This window comes from Brassica napus, chromosome A8, assembly GCF_020379485.1.
Source record: "Brassica napus cultivar Da-Ae chromosome A8, Da-Ae, whole genome shotgun sequence".
In the NCBI taxonomy this organism is placed as follows: domain Eukaryota; kingdom Viridiplantae; phylum Streptophyta; class Magnoliopsida; order Brassicales; family Brassicaceae; genus Brassica; species Brassica napus.
The window spans coordinates 16,258,467-16,276,483 of NC_063441.1; the positions used below are offsets into that span (position 1 = coordinate 16,258,467).

The window sequence follows — 18,017 nt, forward strand, 5'->3', positions numbered from 1 at the left end:
GCCGATCCACATACTTCATACTGTATAATATTAAAGTATTTGTATAAAATACTGAAGGAATCTGTCAACGATAACATTTAATTCGATGACATGGACATCCATCTTCATGATAACGATTGTTAAACCTAAGATAGCGGAACCTAGTTAATGTTGTTTACCTTATCATTCCCCCAACTAGTTTTTCTTTCCTTTCCTCTTTAAACAACCACCTATACTATAAGTGATTGAAACTGAAACCTTCTAGCTCCTGAAGAGGCAATCAAACAAGCAGATAGCTTTTAAATAACCAAACTTACGTCAGAAGAGAATGGAGAGAGAGAGAAGCATGGAAGCCGTGAAGGAGACTGTGGATCAGAGCTTGAGAGAGATGAGAGAGACGTTTGCGAGCGGAAGGACGAGGAGCGTGAAGTGGAGGAAGGCACAGCTCGGAGCTATAATCGAAATGGTTAAAGACAACGAAGAGAAGATGAGCGATGTTCTGTTTCAAGATTTGGGAAAACACAGTACTGAAGCTTTCAGAGATGAGCTTGGTTTTGTCATGAGATCAGCTACTACTGCTTTAATCTCCCTTGATAAATGGGTCGTTCCCAGAAAGGTAAGAACCATACACTATGCACATATTTAGTAACTTAGTATGAGACAATCTTGATCTTGGTTTAGGAAACTTTGCAAGAAATAGTATTAATCTTTTTTTGGCTAATTATTTTCTTGGTGCTGAAAAAAAAAACAGAGCAACCTTCCTCTATTGTTCTACCCAGCAACAGGGAAAGTGATCTCTGAACCGTATGGGACGGTTCTTGTTCTGTCTAGCTGGAACTTTCCTATATGTAAGAACTGAATCTTGAATCAGTTCCATGTTCTTATGAGGTATTTTAAATAGAGTTAATATTGTGCTTTTTTATTTTTTGTAATCAGCTTTGTCTTTAGACCCAATGATTGGGGCAATAGCAGCAGGAAATACCGTGCTACTCAAGGCATCTGAATTAAGCCCTAACGCATCTGCCTTGCTCGCTAAGTTAATCCCGTCTTATCTCGACACTAAAGCCATCAAAGTTATTGAAGGAGGACCTGATGTCGCAACAATCCTCTTACAGCATCAATGGGACAAGATCTTCTTCACAGGTATTATTCAGTTCATCCCTTAACATTCAATAACTCGCTTGTTGGGGCATAATTAGAGCCGGTCCTGAACATAGTCAAGTGAAACTTTGGCTTTAGATTCTCAATTTTTTTTTTGAATTAATATATATGAACATAAACTCCCAAATCATTTAAAATAAAAAATTTAACTAAAATTCATACTATAAATTTTTTAAGATTTCCAAAATTTCAAGTATGGTAAAAAGCGGCATTCACATAATTGTTGTTGTGTATTTGTTTGTAGGAAGTCCAAAGATTGGAAAGATCATAATGGCTGCAGCTGCAGAGCATTTGACTCCTGTGACATTGGAGCTTGGTGGAAAATGTCCCACCATTATTGATCACCACTCTGTTTCAAAGGACATGAAGGCATGTACTTTATTATGTTTCTCTTAGCTCTAGTTTGATATGATAGTGAAAGTGTCTGAAATTTTTTATTGATGATGAGCATGTAGTCGGTTGTGAAGAGAATCTCTGGAGGAAAGTGGGGATCTTGCAGTGGACAAGCTTGTATCTCTGTAGATTACGTTCTTGTCGAACAGAGTTTTGCTTCTACTCTGGTACGTACGTGTACACACAAAACGCAAATGCAAACGTTGTTTCTGCAGTATCTCTAAGCGTTTGGTGATTTTCTATAGATTGATATGTTTAAGCCGGTGATAAGGTCTTTCTTTGGGGAAAACCCTAAAGAATCTGGATGTCTCGCTAAGATTGTCACCAAGAAACACTTTCAGAGATTGTCTCGTCTTCTTAATGATCCTCGTGTTAAAGCTTCAATCGTCTATGGTGGCTCCATGGATGAAGAGAAGCTGTAAGCTTTTGATTCAATCATGTTTCTTGTATTACAAGTAATCTGTTCTACAAGTCATTTAACCTAAATTTGTTTGGCAGGTATGTTGAGCCAACGATCTTGTTGGATCCTCCTCTTGATTCTGAGATAATGAATGAAGAAATATTTGGTCCAATTCTCCCTATTATCACAGTAAGCATATTTAAAGTAGATAATATCTTAGTTAGTAAAAATACATTCGAATTATTGTTGCTGATTTTTTTGTTTTTTCCTCTGGTGTAATGAAGTTACGTGACATCCAAGAAAGCATAGGGTTCATCAAGTCAAAACCAAAGCCACTTGCCATCTATGCATTCACCAAGGACGAGAACCTTAAAACTAGAATCTTGTCAGAAACATCCTCTGGAAGTGTTACCTTCAACGACCTCATGATCCAGGTAGATTAATCTCCACAAAATTAGTCTAGGCTGAGTAGGGTAAACTTTGTATTTTGACTCTGATTAGACAATTTAGAACTTCATTAAAGTTTAAGTGTTATTGAACTTTCAGTATATGTGTGATGCATTGCCCTTTGGAGGAGTAGGACAGAGTGGAATGGGAAGGTATCACGGGAAATACTCATTCGAATGTTTCAGTCACGAGAAGGCAATAATGGAAGGAAGCTTAGCAATGGATCTTGAAGCTCGATACCCTCCATGGAACAACTTCAAGCTCAACTTTATTAGGCTCGCATTTCGTGAAGCTTACTTCAAGCTTGTCCTCTTAATGCTTGGTCTGACAAAAGGAGTGTGAAAGTGAGACACACGAACACACACTAAATATATATGAATAATTCATATCACCTTTTGTCTGATATTCATATCTTCATCTAATAAGTTTGATTCCAATATTATTTAAGCTTAAGGTTTTCTATATAAGTAATTTTGTGTTTCACTTAATATAAACAAAAGGCTATTAGCATATTAGTAATATCTTGTTATATTTTTCCTTAAAAAGAAGAGATTATGATTGATCTAAATTTTGAAGCAACTCAAATAATAAAATATTATTTAAAGATTTGAAAAGAATATCCGAAATAACAGTGCAATCTCAATTAATCAAACTAAATTAAATTGAAAAAATCCATAATAACCTAAACAGAAAATCAAAGAAAAAAAAACAATCTAAAAACACTCCTTATTCAAATCAGCAAACCAAACAGTCCGAAGCTATCTAATCCTTAGTCCGAAGCTATCTCCTCCTTTGGGAAGAAGTATCTGTTATGCATCATGAGAGAATCAGCTGCTACGGGTTCATTGTCTTGGTTCCTATGCCATGTGTATTGTGCGTGTGTCTTGTTCTTAATTTCAAGAAGAGCATGACCAAAACTCGATTCCCTATAGGCCGAGTAACTCGGTTGCGGATCTGTAAAACTGTAGAAAGAGAGACATACCATGTTAGTTTCAATATGGTTAAAACAAATAGACCGAACAAAACTGTTTTATTTACCTATTTGCGATTCCTTCGATGTTTCCTCCATCTCCGATTGTGATGTAAATTGGAGCATTAGGATCTTTCACTGGAGTGCTCAAGCCATTGGTGATATTATACTTAATATTGGAAACACGTTCGGATCTTTCATACGCATGGACATGACCAGCCAAGACCAAATCAACCTTGCTGTTAACAAACCACGACTCAAACATTACCCTCATGCTCTCACCTTCCATGTAATGGTAGTTGACACTATTGTACCACGGCGAGTGAACCATAACAATCAACCATGGAGTCTCCTCTCTATTCACGTTCTTCAACTCTTGCTCGAGCCACACGTATTGCGGTGTGTATTTTCCTAGAAATGAGATAAGTGTTATGTAAACAAAATCAAGAAAAATATTCACTAGTCTTTGTTTAGTGGTTTTTCTGTTACCGTAGCCAGAGTAAGAGGATAGGACGATGATGTGAGCAGGGCCGCGTCTGACTGAGTACCAAAGAGGAGATATGCTCCCTGAGGTTTTGAAGGCGTTATGGTAACGGTGAATATAAGGCCTGAATGCGTGACGCTCGCCCTGATTAAAAGATCCTAAATGTAATTAAACCAAAACTGAACCAAACAAAATTACGAAAAGACTTGAAATAGGTGAATCTTACTATGTTTGGAACGAAATCAATCTCGTGATTCCCAGCAGCATAGATAATGGGCTGGTAAGCAGCGCAAGGCTCCATGAATCTTCCCCAAGTATCCCATTTTCTCTGGTCATGGTTTGGATGGTTGTCTTGGTAAGCCAAGTCTCCGGGAAAGAGAATGGTTTGGCCTTTAGGGTTCGACATGTAATGGTACAATGTTTCGTTAGAAGCATAGGTTTGTCCAAGATCACCTACAAAAAGAATGACTCATCATTAGATATTAATGTTGAAACACTAGTTTTAAATCTAGATTAATAAAAATTAGTTAATTACCAATAATCCCGAATGTGTATGGAACGTCAGGTCCAACCTTTGGGGGAGTTGTGAAGGAGAATTGTCTAACTGATTTATCAGTACCAACCTCATACATGTATTTAGTATCGTACTGACATGTAGAACAGAAACATTAAGACATCGTATAAAAAGAAGACCACTTTGTTCCTTGGATGAGAAGTTAAGTAATAAAAAGTACACAAACCTCGAGATTTTTAATGGTGGCGTGATGAAGAAATCCAGAAGAATAGTCATAAAATTTGTAAGAAGACGTGGAGGCTTTCTTCTTTCTCCGCTTTATGTCACTTCCATTACTGGCGATCCAGTAAGTAACTACGTCAGAACCATCTAGGTTTAACGGTGTCACCCAAGAGATGATCATGCCACGGCCATTGTGATCTCCTTGCGTTAGATGAACCTGAAACCATAACAAACAAAAAATATCAATACAAGTACGTGGTTCTGGTGTATTAAGATAGAATTGATAAAAAAAGAAGAAACTAAAACCTGTTCTGGAGCATTGTGGCCGGCGGGAGACGGGAATGTTTCAAGAGACATCTCATTAGCGGGCTGAGCTTGTCGTACATATTTGCTTGTTATTCCACCATTGATTAACGTAGCGATGCTTAGAAGCAGGATGGAGAGCATGAATATCTTCATGTTTATCAGTGATCGCTTCAAGAACTTAATTGTTTGTAGTGTTTAGTTGGTAAACTAGGTTTTTATATATATATATATATGATCGAGTGGAATATGCCAGTATTTGGCTTGGAATCTATATATATAAAGCGATAAGCTTAAAACTATTTTAATTTAGGAATATATACCCTCGGATAAATCGGTAACAGTTTTAATTTAGTAATATATACCTCGGATAAATCTGTTGCACTATCTATTTCAAAAAGAATATTCAAAAGGTTTTTTTTTTTTATGTAACCGGAAGTTAAGATATTGCAAAGATTTTCTGCAAAAGGTAAAAAAAAAAGTTTAACAGCTTTATATTATATGCGGATTAACCGGTATGCACGCACAACTCAAATTTGATCAACCTGCATCTGCCAAATTTATCCTCACCTCGGGAATATTTAAATCAGTCGACCGATAGAAAGCGGTGGATCTTTTTTTTTTGAACAACTGAATATATTAGAACTTAAAAACTGAAACAAATGAAGGTTTAGACCCAAAGGCTAGCCCATAACAAAGCAAGAAGGAAACGGATGGGCCTTAAGGGCCACTTTAGCTAGATAGTCTGCCTCTCTGTTCTGGGAACGGGAGATATGCAGAAATTGGATGCGATCAAAGTTTGCTGAGAGATGCTTGATATCCTGAAGAACACCATAGATCTCCTTGATCTGACTTTGGGTTGAGATTGCTCTGATGAGCGTTGCGCAATCGGAGTGAAACGAAACTGACTTCTTCCCTAGACTTAGGGCTTCTTTGATTCCTTGTCTGAGCGCCAGCGATTCCGCCATGAGGGGGGAAGCCACATTGTCTATGATCTGGGATCCTGGAGGAGAGTTGGTCCCTAGATCGTTGGTGAAATGCCAAGCGATACCTGCTCGGTTGGAGGAGGCATCCCACGCTGCGTCTACGAAGCAAGAGGGGTATGATTGGATTCCTGGTATTTGTCGTCGGCTTGGAGCTTGGGGGAATACTTGGTTTCTCTTCAATTGATCGGTGCTCTGAGCTAGGTCCCATTCAAGTGCAGCTGCAAGCCCTTTTGTCGCTATTTCGAGTGGTTGAGCCGTTTTATCATCGAAAATCAGCTTGTTTCTTGCCGTCCATAGTGACCAGCAGATCCACGGGAGCACTGGTGATCTGATGCCTGTAGGAGGGAGACAGAGGGCGCTTCGGAATTGCCCCATATAGGATTCAAAAGTCTCTGCATCAGCTAGGTGAACTGATGAGTTGAGAGGAATGTGGCGCCATACTTCTTTGGCAAAGGGGCACTGGAAGAATATATGGGTAGCTGATTCCTCTTTCTTACAGCGGGGGCAAGCAGCAGCATTGATCATACCTCGACGTTGGAGTTCTGATCCTAGAGGTAAAGCTCCCTGTATAATCGACCATAAGAAAAGCTTAAGTTTTGGCGCTGTTTTGATTGACCACACATCTTTCAGCCAGTCGAATTCCAGGTTAGGAGGAGGATTTGAGGTTCTCTGTTGCAGGTGTGTGTGTGCATTGAGCTGGGTTTTAGAGTTGTAACCCGACTTAGTGGAGTAGACACCAGACTCAAGGGGGAGCCACACGTAAATATCCTCTGCACCTTCCTTGCTTGGCTTAAGACACTGGATCTGCTTTGTAAAGTCTGGTAAGAACTTATCGATCTTATCCTTGTTCCACTGAAGGTCATCCGTTAGTAGATCAGAAACTCTGAGGTCCAGTCCCGCCTCTTGTACTGGTCCATAGGGCTTTAATGGGGCTTGGAGTGAGATCCACGGATCCTTCCAGAGTCTAGTGTTCTGACCATTGCCAATTGCTCTTCCTAGGTGTTCTTGGAGTAGGTCTCTACCGTGCAAAATGCTCCTCCATCCATGCGAGCAAACTGCTGGGGTCTGTACATCCAGGAAGCTTTTCTTATGGCAATACTTCCCGGTGAGTACTCTAGCTAGAAGGCAGTGTGGTGATGTTAATATTCTCCAAGCTACTTTTGCAAGTAACGCTTGATTAAACCGTTGGATATCTCGCAACCCAAGACCTCCTGCCTTTTTTGGTCGTGTAAGTTTTCCCCATGCTACCCAGCACATGTTCTTCTTGTCAGGAGATTTGTCCCACCAGAAACGCGTTAATGATGATTGGATTCTGTTGCAGAGGCTCTGGGGTAGTATGAAGCAAGACATTGCATAGGTTGGGATAGCTGTAAGGACCGCTTTGAGCATGGTGAGCTTGCCTGCTCTCGAGAGGAAGCGTGTTGACCAGTTCGCAGCTCTCTGTCGGATTCTATCAACTATCGAGGTAAATAAATCCTTCTTTTTTCTTCCGAAATGCTCTGGTAGGCCTAGATATTTACCCATCCCACCCTCCTTTTGGATCCCCAATAAGTCTTTTGCTGCTTGTTTTACCTCAGGGGGTGTTTTTGATGAGAAGTTGATTGCAGATTTGGCAATATTAACCTTTTGACCTGATACACTTTCATAATCTCGCAGTATCCGTAGTAAGGCTAGGCAGCTTTCTGAAGTTGAGTTGCAGAAAATCATTGTATCGTCAGCAAAAAGTAGATGATTGACTCGGGGGCAGCCTCTAGCAACTCGAACTCCCCGCATTGATCCTTCTAACTCCGCTTTTCTGCAAAGGCCTGAGAGGACCTCTCCGCATAGGATGAACAAGTACGGCGAGATCGGATCTCCTTGCCTGATTCCACGGTGAGGTTTGACCAGACCATAGACTGAATCATTTATCAGATAGGAGTAGGAAACCGATGTGATACACTGCATGATCCAATTGATCCATTTTTCATGAAAACCTAGGCGTTTCATTACTTGAGCTATGAACTCCCATTCCACTCTGTCGTAGGCCTTTGACATATCCATCTTGACTGCCATTGCACACTGTTTTTTAGCTTGTGAAGTCTTGAGAAATTGCAGTACCTCATGCGTAATTAGAACATAATCTGTTATTGCCCTTCCAGGAATAAAAGCGGATTGGTTCTCTGAGATTATGGAGCAAAGTATGGGTTTCAGGCGCAAGGATAGGAGCTTAGAGATGACTTTATAGTACACATTGCACAAAGCTATAGGTCGGTATTCATCCACTCTTTTCGCTCCTAATGTCTTAGGGATCAGCCTAACATGAGTCACATTCAATGTTGGTGACAATACGCCCGTGGAGAAGAACTCTTGGATCTCAGTGATGATCGATTGGCCGATGGTCTCCCAATTTGAGTGGAAGAAACTTGCTGAGAACCCGTCAGGCCCGGGAGCCTTATCTGCGTGGATTGCAAAGAGTGCTTCTTTTATTTCAGCCGGTGATGGGTCTCTGGTAAGCAGCTCGTTCCATTCCTGAGTTACACAGGGCTTGAGCGCTTGGGAGATCGTTGAAGAAATTTCTCCTCTTTGATTTGCAGTGAAGAGGTTGTCATAGTAGGAACAGACTAACGCTGAGATTTGGTCTTCTTCATAGACAGGTATGCCATCCTTATTCTCCAAAACCGTTAGCCTGTTTCTTGCCTTTCGCGTCTTTGTCACTGCATGGAAATAGCCAGAGTTTGAGTCTCCTAGAGTTAGCCAAAGAAGTCGACTTCTCTGTTTCCAGTATGCTTCTTCTGAATTATAAGCTTTTAGGATGAGTTTATTGATATCTTGGATCCTGTCCTCATCTGGGTCGTCCTTAGTCATCTGATCATCAAGCTCTACTCGTAGATTCTCAATGGTTTGTTTGCTATTTTCCTGGAACAGCTTGCACCATTTACAAATTGCTCTGCGGACTAAGACGAGTCTAGCCTCTACTCCAAGGTAAGTACAGTTTTGCCAGATCTCCGCTACCAATTCTTTAATCTCTTTTTGATCTTTTAGGCGTCTGTCATAGCGGAATAAGTTATGGCCTTTCTTTCTTGTTGTATCCAGGTAGGAGAGGATAGGGCGGTGATCAGATCCCTCGAATTTAAGATATTGACAGCGGCAGGAGGGGAAGAGCTCCATCCATTCTGGGTTGCTCATAGCTCTGTCGAGGCGACATCTAACAAGGTGTGCACCTCTTTTACCCCTCCAAGAGAAAGGGTTACCAGAATGTTTGAGATCAAACAGGTCATTTTCAGATAGGAATGTTCTGAAGGCTCCAAAGGTGCCTTCTGCTCTCTCTGGTCCTCCTTTTTTCTCACTATTATCTTGCAGTTCATTGAAATCCCCTGTTAAGAACCAAGGTTCCTTTAGGTTAGCATGTAGAGTAGTTAGCTCGTTCCAGACTGCATTACGTTTTGTGTGATCAGGTTCTCCGTAAAGAAAGGTAGTCAGGAAGCTCTTTCCTTTGGAACTGATTCTCGTTTCAATGAAGTTGTCTGTCGTAGAAAGGACAGTAAGATCAATGTCTTTTTTCCAACTGAGAATCAGACCACCACCGCCGGGGCTATGGGGGGGAACTATGCAGTTATTTTCCTCTTTCAGCCAGGGGAGTTCCTTCCTAATCATCTCTTCTGAGTTCTTTGTTTCCATTAGGAACACTATGTCAGGAGACTTCCTTTTCCGAAGCTCCTTCAGACGCTGGACTGTTATGGGGTTCCCCAACCCACAACAGTTCCAGCTCAGAACGACTAAGGAGCCTGGGGAGGGGGAACCCGAAAATCCATTTTCTTCTTCGACATAGCTGGAATTAGTTGGATAGGTGGGTTCTTTGGGTTCTCTGATGCCTTGTTACCCGACTTTGAAGCTTCCCCGCGAGTACGTCCTTTGTTTGGTACATCATTCTTTTGTTTTTTGTTAGCTCCTGGTGAGTGAAGAATTTGTGATAATCTTCTTTTCTTTGTGCTGGCTCCTCGCAGGACATTAGTTCCGCTTCGTGGTGATCTTGCTTTATGATGTCGCACCGTTCTTTCCCTTACTTTGTTTTGGAAGTCATTAAGAGTTTCTTCCTCCTGCAGCTCAGGGATTAACTGTTGTTGCAGAGGAGATGTTTCCGTCGTCTCAGGGGGGCTAACAATAATTGATCTAATGCGTGCAGGGTGTTCTCTGACTTCTTGCACCCGGAGAGTGTTAATTTGGGCAGGTTCAACACTATAAGGTGGGTCAAAGCCTAGATCTTCTTCTTCTCTTGGGATGGGGGTGAAGATTTGGTCTTGACGTAGTCCCATAAGAGACCCCTCTCCCGGTGGGCTTATTGACTTGATGCCTTGCTCCCAAGGTGAAAGCGGGCGTCTCGGGGTTGTTTCCGAAGCTAGGATTGAAGCTGCTGTCTTTTCCACTAAGCCTGACGCCTCACTGTTAAGGACCCGTTGTCTCCTAGCTGCAGCTTCAGTAGGATCTGAACAGCTAAGGTATTGGAGTGTAACTGCATTAAGATCCTCCAAGACTTGCTCTTTTGATCTAATAGTGACATGGTTATGTCTTGTTTCTTCAGGCGCTAGGTAGTTCTCTCGGCGGCCTTGGGCTTTTAGCAGTGCAGCTGTGGTCTCTTCTACCTGGCCTCTATCATCTCCAAACTTTACTCTCTGCCTTCTGGCTGCTGCCTCTGTGGGGTCTGAGCAGCTCAGGTACAGCATAGTTGCTTCGTGAAGGTCCTTTTGAATTTCCTCTTCAGTTTGTTGTCCCTCTGAGCTTTGGTGGTATTGGAGTTGTAGAGGTTCGGTTCTGGAGTCACGACGCTCCAAATGATTTGAGCTATCTTTTTGTGCTTCAGGGACCGTTACTGTCGTAGGTTTTACTCTCCATTCTTTGAGTTCCCTTTGTGGGAAAGGGGCCCGCTTGTAGTGTTCTCTTATTGCAGCTGGTTCTCTTCTTGTTGTGTAGGAAGGAGATGAGTAGATCACGGGTTCCGGTTCTTTGAGGTTAGAATCTTTCCTCCAAGTTTCTGCTATATCGCTTTTGGACATCATGTTTTTTGTGGGAGGTGGAACTCTTGTTTGTTTTGTAGCGACTCTAGTACCAAAGCTATTGCCATGTCTGTCAACTCTATCTTTGAAAGGCCTAGGGCTTCTGGTTTCTCTGGTCGTAGTCCCCTGCTTTTCTCCCTCACGATGCAATGAGGTGTGATCTTGTTCCATGTTGCTGTAGAGGAGGGGTCTGGCATTAGAAAGATCTCTCTCGCTCATCTCTCTCACCTTTGTTTCCTGGTGCTGAGTTGTAGCTTGGTTATCTCCTGTGAAGCTAGGACAATCTTTCTTGAGATGGGAGAGGGCATTGCAGAGGGAGCAGTGGTTCTCTAGGCGCTCGTATTCCAGATGAATTAAGCTTTCCTCTCCAGAGTCAAACTCGACGATGGATTTTTTAACCAATGGTTTAAGTCCATCGACTAGAACCTGGATTCTCGCCAAGGTTTTTGTGAGCTCATGATTCATGAGTGTTCCCAGATCCTTCCCTATGTCGCGCAGCATATCTTCATGCCAGAAGTGGAGGGGTAGTCCTTTTATTCGGATCCAGAACGGGATCTGCGAGGGGAAAGTCGCTGAGATGACTGGTTCCCATCGTTGGAGTATGACCATCCAGTACGCAAAGTGGTAGGGTCTGTTTTCCAGAACTCGCTTTAGATCTTCTTCTCTTTCAAATCTGAATTGGAAGCAGCCATTTCCCAGATCTGAGCCTGATACTCTCCCTTGTAGTTGCCATTTGCGTGGGAGGGCAGGGATAAGAGCCCAAATTCTCTGTTCCTGAGGGTTAGTGGTTCTTCCAATCAGTGTGAGCGCATTATCTTTGATGAGAGCAGAGTTATCAACGTAGGGCGCCTTGATTCGTTTGATAAGAGGTTCATCTTTCTCTACCAGTTGGTTTTTGCCTTTCTCATCCCATGTCAATCTTCTTGCCATCTTTACTTTTCAGTAATCTGGTGAGACGGAAGTCTTGTTCTGCACGGAAGTGGGGATGTTAGATACCAGCTTGACGTTTCTTGAGTGTATTAGATGCTAGATGCAAAAGAAAGCCGTAGATCTGTGGAGTAAAACTTGTTGAGGCATGAGGTTTGAAAAGATGAGCTTCGTGGAGGATGCTACTTGAGGTAAAGAAGTAGGGTTTTCATCAAAGAGCCATGAAGAAACCGATGAGAACTTTCCCGTTTGAGCAAAGATACGAGTAGTCACTGTCCTGCTTTCAACCGTTGTCTAAAGTCGTCTCTCTTACTTTGGGAATAGTGCCTGGGAGAGTCCTTTCTCACCAAACTCCAAACAGATGATGAAAGCGGTGGATCTAAGACGGTTTTTAAAGGGGGTTTTACAAAAAAATAATGGTAGGTCCTACAAATCAGTAAAAAACCGGTAACAAAAGTGATCAAATAATGATCGACTTATGTTGGTTTCACGTATTGTTTATGGGCTCTATTGACACGTGTCAATCGCATTCCTTTTAATTTTAATTTTTTTCAGACAAAAAAACAAAAAAAAAAGTTTAAGAAACCTTAAACCCACTTTAACCTGCCGGTACGCTTTCCGGCTCGCAACGAAGCGGACATGCCTGTATTAAGGGCATCTACATCCCAACTTCATTTTTTCCTCTAAAATGGAGTAAAAATAGATATGGAGTAAGGAATGCTCCAACCCAACTACATATCTTATTCCATAATAAAATTTACTCCATAAATAAAGTAGTTTATTTTTTTTTGTTCATCACTCCATAAAATGGAGTAGGGTTGGAACAATTTTACTCCATTTTCACTTTAACTCTATTTTAGAGGAAAAAATAGAGTTTTACATTAGAGATGCTCTAACTCAAATTCCCATCTCTATTTTCAACCACAAAAGCTTTGGGAATAATCATGCTCTAGGAAGCGGACCTGCATGTATTAACTCAAATTCCCATCTCTACTTTCAACCACAAAAGCTTTTCCATCTATTAATAATATGTATCGGTCTTATGAAATCCTTTTTATTTTGTTAGCAAAAAAAAAAAGTCTTATGAAATCCACACAATATCCTCGCAAAACAAGAAGTATGGGTACTGGAATATTGATGTGACATGCCAAAGATTACTCCATTAAAAGACGACAAATTCTAACAAAAAGATTACTCCCTCATCCAAGAAAATTGTTTTCGTGTTCTTTTTGTCATTGTGATGGAGAAGAGGGAACTAGAAAGAAAGTTTCGCATGACAAGCTATGCCAGAAACTCTTCCGTCCAGGTTCTTGATATTTCAATTATCTTCACTTGCTTCATATATAATCTTGACTTGTAATTACCCTTTTTGTTGTTTTGATATTTGCAGAAAAAATCCTCTGATAATGCAAAGCACATAACACTAGAGACAGTGCAACAACTCTACAAAGAGACGAGACCCAAGAGTTTAGGAATAGCTGACCTAGGATGTTCTTCAGGACCAAACACTCTTTCCACCATTAGAGACATAATCAAAACCGTAGAAATTGCTCACCACCGTGAGATACCAAAACAGCCCTTGCCGGAATTCAGCATCTTCCTTAATGATCTCCCTCAACATGACTTCAACTCTATATTCAAGACCTTGCCTGACTTTCACATGGAGCTCAAGAGAGATACCAAGAATGATGTTTGCCCTGCAATTTTCATTGCAGCTTATCCTGGATATATCATTCTATGGACGGCTATTCCCTGAAAATACCATCCACTTCATCTATTCCTCTTTCAGCTTACACTGGCTTTCCAAGGTGAACAGAGTTATCTATAAAAATGGTAGCTGAGATATGTATATACATTGTTTCTTTTTCATTGCAGGTTCCTCCAGCTTTGTTTGACCATCAAGGCAAGTCCATAAACAAAGGTTGTATTAACATCTGCTCCTCAAGCCCTGAAGCTGTTTCCAAAGCATACTACAGCCAGTTCAAGGAAGACTTCTCCATGTTTCTCCGGTCTCGATCAAAAGAGGTGGTTGCTGCAGGCAGAATGGTGCTCATAATACTCGGAAGAGAAGGTCCTGATCATGTTGATAGAGGAATGTCTTTCACCTGGGAAATTCTGGCAAGAGCCATAGCAGATCTTGTCGGACAGGTGAAAAATTATTTCAAAAAAACACACATCTGCTCAGTTTCAAAAAAAAAAAAAAAAACACACATCTGTATTTTAATACAGTTTTATCAACTAACAATTAATTTTAACTACAAAAAATTAATTGTACTTAAATTCTTAATGGTTTAAATTTATGGCAAATAGATAATCACAAAATTTGTATGTTTTGACCAAAATTTAAAATATTTTATGAATATGTGCGAAATTTTAAAAATTTTGATTTAGAAACCATGTACTGTAGGGAGAAACTGAAGAGGAGAAGCTCGATTCTTACGAGACGCACTTTTACGCTGCGAGTGCTGCTGAGATAGAAGGTGAAGTGAACAAAGAAGGGTCTTTCGAATTAGAAAAGTTAGAGATAATGGAAGTGGAAAAGAAAGACAACGAGGATGGCATGAGTTCCGGTGAGCTGGCTGCAAAGACGATAAGAGCGGTCCAAGAGTCAATGCTTGCTCCACACTTCGGAGAAGAGATTTTGGACAAGCTGTTTGATACTTATGGTAGAATGTTTGACGAGGAGTTGGCTAAGGAAGACATACGACCCATCACATTTGTTGTTGTCTTTTGAAGGAAACAATGAAATAAAACATATATAGATATGTGTGGCAAATATTAAAAATATATGATTATAAAACTAGAGTATCAACTATCAAGAAAACAGATGAAGCAAATTCAATGAAATCTATCATTGTTCATTTCCACTTGATGTATCATTTTCCATGCATAGACATAGAATCAATCAAACTGCAACTACTTTTCTGTTAGAAACTTTTTTTTGCTAAAAACTTTTCATTCAAAACTTAAAACCTAATTCTCTATCATTATGAAACTACTAGGTGTTCTGCCCGCGATACAGGCTTAAACATTTTTATAAATTTAAAAAAAAATTATTTGTATACTATACTAGTTATATTGTGTTTTCCAAAAATAATTCTTGCGATCAATTTAGTATCATCAATGCATTGTCTACTCTCGAATATATAAATATATATATATATTTCTGAACAATTAAATATTAAAATATTTTAGTAGTATAATTTAAACTTGGATCTCTAGTCAAAAAACAAAACTTGTCTCCAATTTATGTAAAGAATATTTTTTTTTGAATGAGCAAAGATTTAAGGATGGTTATTGTTTTAAAAACATTAACTTGTTATTTCTGAACAATTAAATTAAAATATTTTAGTGGTATAATTTAAACTTGGGTCTCTAGTCAAAAAACAAACTTGTTTCCAATTTATGTAAAGAATATTATTTTTTTGAATGAGCAAAGATTTAAGGATGGTTATTGGCAAATAAATGTTTGAGAACTTTAATTTTTTTTTTGAGATTCTACTGCTATAATAGTTTAAGGGTTTTTTAAATATTACTAATTAATTGTTATTGATTCGAAGATTTTCAAATTTCATCAAAATTCTTTATTTATTTATGATAATAGTTTTTCATTCTATTTTAACAAAATTTAACGTTATTAAAATATAATTTATCTTTTTATTCATAAGATACAACTTTCAAAATATTTTGGCAATTAAAATAATGAATGTAAGATCTAAAATCTGCTATGTAATCTGTTATTTGAATATCACAACAACAAATTACATAGCTGTTTAAGGTTTTTTAGCTTTAAGTTTTGAAATTATTTTTTAGTGTTTAGGGTTGGTAGAGTTTTAGGGTTAAGATGAGATTTATGGTTAAGTTTAGGCAGGGTTTAGGGTTAGCAGAGTTTAGGATTAGGTAGGGTTTAGGGTTAGAAAGGGTTTACGGTTAGGTAGGGTTTTTAAGGTTAGGTAGGATTTAGGGTTAGGTAGGGTTTAGGGTAGGTAGGGTTTAGGGTTAGGTAGGGTTTAATAGGTAGGGTTTAGGGTTAGTAGGGTTTAGGGTTAGGTAGGGTTTAGGGCTAGGTAGGATTTAGGGTAGATAGGGTTTAGAGTAGGTAGGTATGGGGTTAGGTAGGGTTTAGGGTTAGATAGGGTTTATGGTTAGGTAGAGTTTAGAATTAGGTAGGGTTTAGGGTTAGTAGAGTTTAGGGTTAGAAAAGGTTTAGGGTTAGAAAGGTTTTAGGGTTAGATAGGGTTTAGGTTAGGTAGGGTTTAGGTTAGGTAGGGTGTAGAGTTAGTAGGGTTTAGGGTTATGTAGGGTTAGGTAAGGTTTAGAATTAGCTAGGGTTTAGGGTTAGCAGAGTTTAGGGTTAGAAAGGTTTAGGGTTAGTAGGGTTTAGGGTTAGTAAGATTTAGGGCTAGAAAGGGATTAGAGTTAGGTAGGGTTTAGGGTTAGGCAGGGTTTAGGGTTAGGTCAGGTTTAGGGTTAGAAGGGGTTTAGGGTTAGGTAGGGTTTAGGGTTAGAAAGGGTTTAGGGTTAGGTAGGGTTTAGGGTTAGTAGGGTTTAGGGTTAGGTAGGGTTTCGGGTTAGTAGGGTTTAGGGTTAGGTAGGGTTTAAGGCTAGAAAGGGTTTAGGGTTAGAAAGGTTTTAGATTATGTAGGGTTTAAGTTAGGTAGAATTAGTAGGGTTTAGGGTTATGTAGGGTTAGGGTTAGGTAGGGTTTTGGATTAGGTAGGGTTTAGGGTTAGGTAGGGTTTAGGGTAGGTAGGGTTTAGGGTTAGGGAGGGTTTAGGGTTAGGTTTTAGGTAGGGTTTTAGAGTTCGGTAGGGTTTAGGGTTAGGTAGGGTTTAGGGTTAAATAGGTTTACGGTTAGATAGGTTTAGGGTTTAGGTAGTAGGAACGGTTTAGGGATTAGGGTTAGTTTATGTAGGGTTTAGGGTTAGATAGGGTTAAGGTCTAGGTTTAGGTAGGGTTTAGGGTTAAGTAGGATTTAGGATTTAGGTAGTAGGAAAGGTTTAGCGTTTGGTTTAGGGTTTGTTTATTTTTTTGTTTATGCATTTAGTGGTAAGTTTTTTGGATATAATTTTATATTAATATTATTAATTCATAATTTTTCTTAAAATGTTAAAATTTTCAACGTGATCTTTAATGTTCTTAAAACAAAGTATTTTTTTATTAAGTTTTTGTGACAATAAGTTGAATATATCTTAAACCACAAATCATAAATATTCTCAGTCTTATATATTTTGTTCTTCAAGTTATTGTTACTTTTATTTCCTTTTATACATTTCTCTTAATATTTATGTATGCATCCATAATATTTTTTCAAAAGGATTTTTTATTAACTAATGTATTTATTTTAGTTTTAAATATATTATAGTTTTCGTGCACTTGATTAAATTTTTTGCGTTGGTGGTATTTGAAGTGGTTGAAAACCTGAATGGATATTTACTTTCATAAAGTTTTTGGTGTATGTTTAAAAAAAAAATTTGTAAAGGCTTTTAAATCATATGAATATAATATTCAACACACTATTGTAGACTGTTTATATACTTAAAATTCTGAAGTAGGTAATTGCAAATTTGTTGAACTCATAGATTCGTTGCTACTTTATTATCGGAGGATGACGTACATACGGTAATGATTGCTTTGATGATAATATAACGTCCATATCGTAATGTGTGTTTTTTTTGTTTTATCTACTATCTATTAAGAAATAATTAACACATTCAATAATATTAAAGAGTAAAAAGCCTTGTCAATTGTTCATAGTATAAGCCCAAAGTTAAACTCAAGTCCAGCCAAAGAAATAAAACCCAGAGACACTTGTCGACCTGTCAGAGAGTGACTTTCCACGTGGATAGATTAGGAGAGAGGCAAACATATTTTTATATATATAGATATAGATTCATTACTAAAATAAATCTTAAAATAATTCAATATTATATTTTTTAATTATATAATTAAAAAAAAATTATTTGATTAATATTTAATTATATAATTTATATTTTTAACGTTTTACTAAAATACTTTTTCAGATAACAATACAATATATATATAGAATTTATCTTTTTTAATTATAACTTTTAGATTTTGGATAATTCAATATTCTATTTTTAATTATAAAATTAATAATTTTCTTTAATTAATATTTAGTTATAGAATTTGTGTTTTTAACTTTTTACTTAAAGACTTTTTCATATAACAATACAATAT

At 38.7% G+C, this 18,017-nt stretch overlaps 4 protein-coding genes across 4 annotated transcripts in view; 2 read left to right on the forward strand and 2 right to left on the reverse strand.

The window, feature by feature from the left end:
- The window catches only part of LOC106361269 (U-box domain-containing protein 5), a 44,308-nt gene that overhangs the window by 14,058 nt on the left and 12,233 nt on the right, over positions 1-18,017 (reverse strand). The window lies entirely within an intron of this gene.
- On the forward strand, positions 162-2,948 carry LOC125577085 (aldehyde dehydrogenase family 3 member F1-like). Its single transcript, XM_048737825.1, has 9 exons — positions 162-595; positions 731-827; positions 916-1,122; positions 1,385-1,509; positions 1,596-1,700; positions 1,779-1,951; positions 2,032-2,122; positions 2,218-2,367; positions 2,480-2,948. Exons 1-9 carry the CDS (start codon positions 308-310, stop codon positions 2,720-2,722), a joined length of 1,479 nt encoding a protein of 492 aa, XP_048593782.1. The 5' UTR covers positions 162-307; the 3' UTR covers positions 2,723-2,948.
- Positions 2,958-5,066, reverse strand: LOC125577086 (purple acid phosphatase 6-like). Its single transcript, XM_048737826.1, has 7 exons — positions 4,877-5,066; positions 4,575-4,787; positions 4,370-4,481; positions 4,061-4,287; positions 3,840-3,978; positions 3,419-3,761; positions 2,958-3,342 (listed from the first exon to the last, which is right to left on the reverse strand). The coding sequence occupies exons 1-7, from the start codon at positions 5,027-5,029 to the stop codon at positions 3,150-3,152; spliced, it is 1,380 nt and encodes a 459-aa protein (XP_048593783.1). The 5' UTR covers positions 5,030-5,066; the 3' UTR covers positions 2,958-3,149.
- LOC106386105 (probable methyltransferase TCM_000336) lies at positions 12,880-14,550 on the forward strand. Its single transcript, XM_048738922.1, is given in 5 exon segments — positions 12,880-13,122; positions 13,207-13,542; positions 13,544-13,624; positions 13,692-13,964; positions 14,224-14,550. Coding segments are annotated over 5 exon segments (1,083 nt in total). The 5' UTR covers positions 12,880-13,056.

What these genes read in the sequence shown, in the direction of transcription:
- LOC125577085 (XM_048737825.1), top strand. Translation starts at nt 308, where the DNA reads ATGGAGAGAGAGAGAAGCATGGAAGCCGTGAAGGAGACTGTGGATCAG. An exon ending in AGAGTTTTGCTTCTACTCTG is followed by an intron (nt 1,701 to 1,778) that starts GTACGTACGTGT and finishes GATTTTCTATAG; the next exon opens with ATTGATATGTTTAAGCCGGT. An exon ending in CAATTCTCCCTATTATCACA is followed by an intron (nt 2,123 to 2,217) that starts GTAAGCATATTT and finishes GGTGTAATGAAG; the next exon opens with TTACGTGACATCCAAGAAAG.
- LOC125577086 (XM_048737826.1), bottom strand. Translation starts at nt 5,029, where the DNA reads ATGAAGATATTCATGCTCTCCATCCTGCTTCTAAGCATCGCTACGTTA. An exon ending in TTGATTTCGTTCCAAACATA is followed by an intron (nt 3,979 to 4,060) that starts GTAAGATTCACC and finishes TCTTTTAATCAG; the next exon opens with GGCGAGCGTCACGCATTCAG. An exon ending in ATCGAAGGAATCGCAAATAG is followed by an intron (nt 3,343 to 3,418) that starts GTAAATAAAACA and finishes CTCTTTCTACAG; the next exon opens with TTTTACAGATCCGCAACCGA.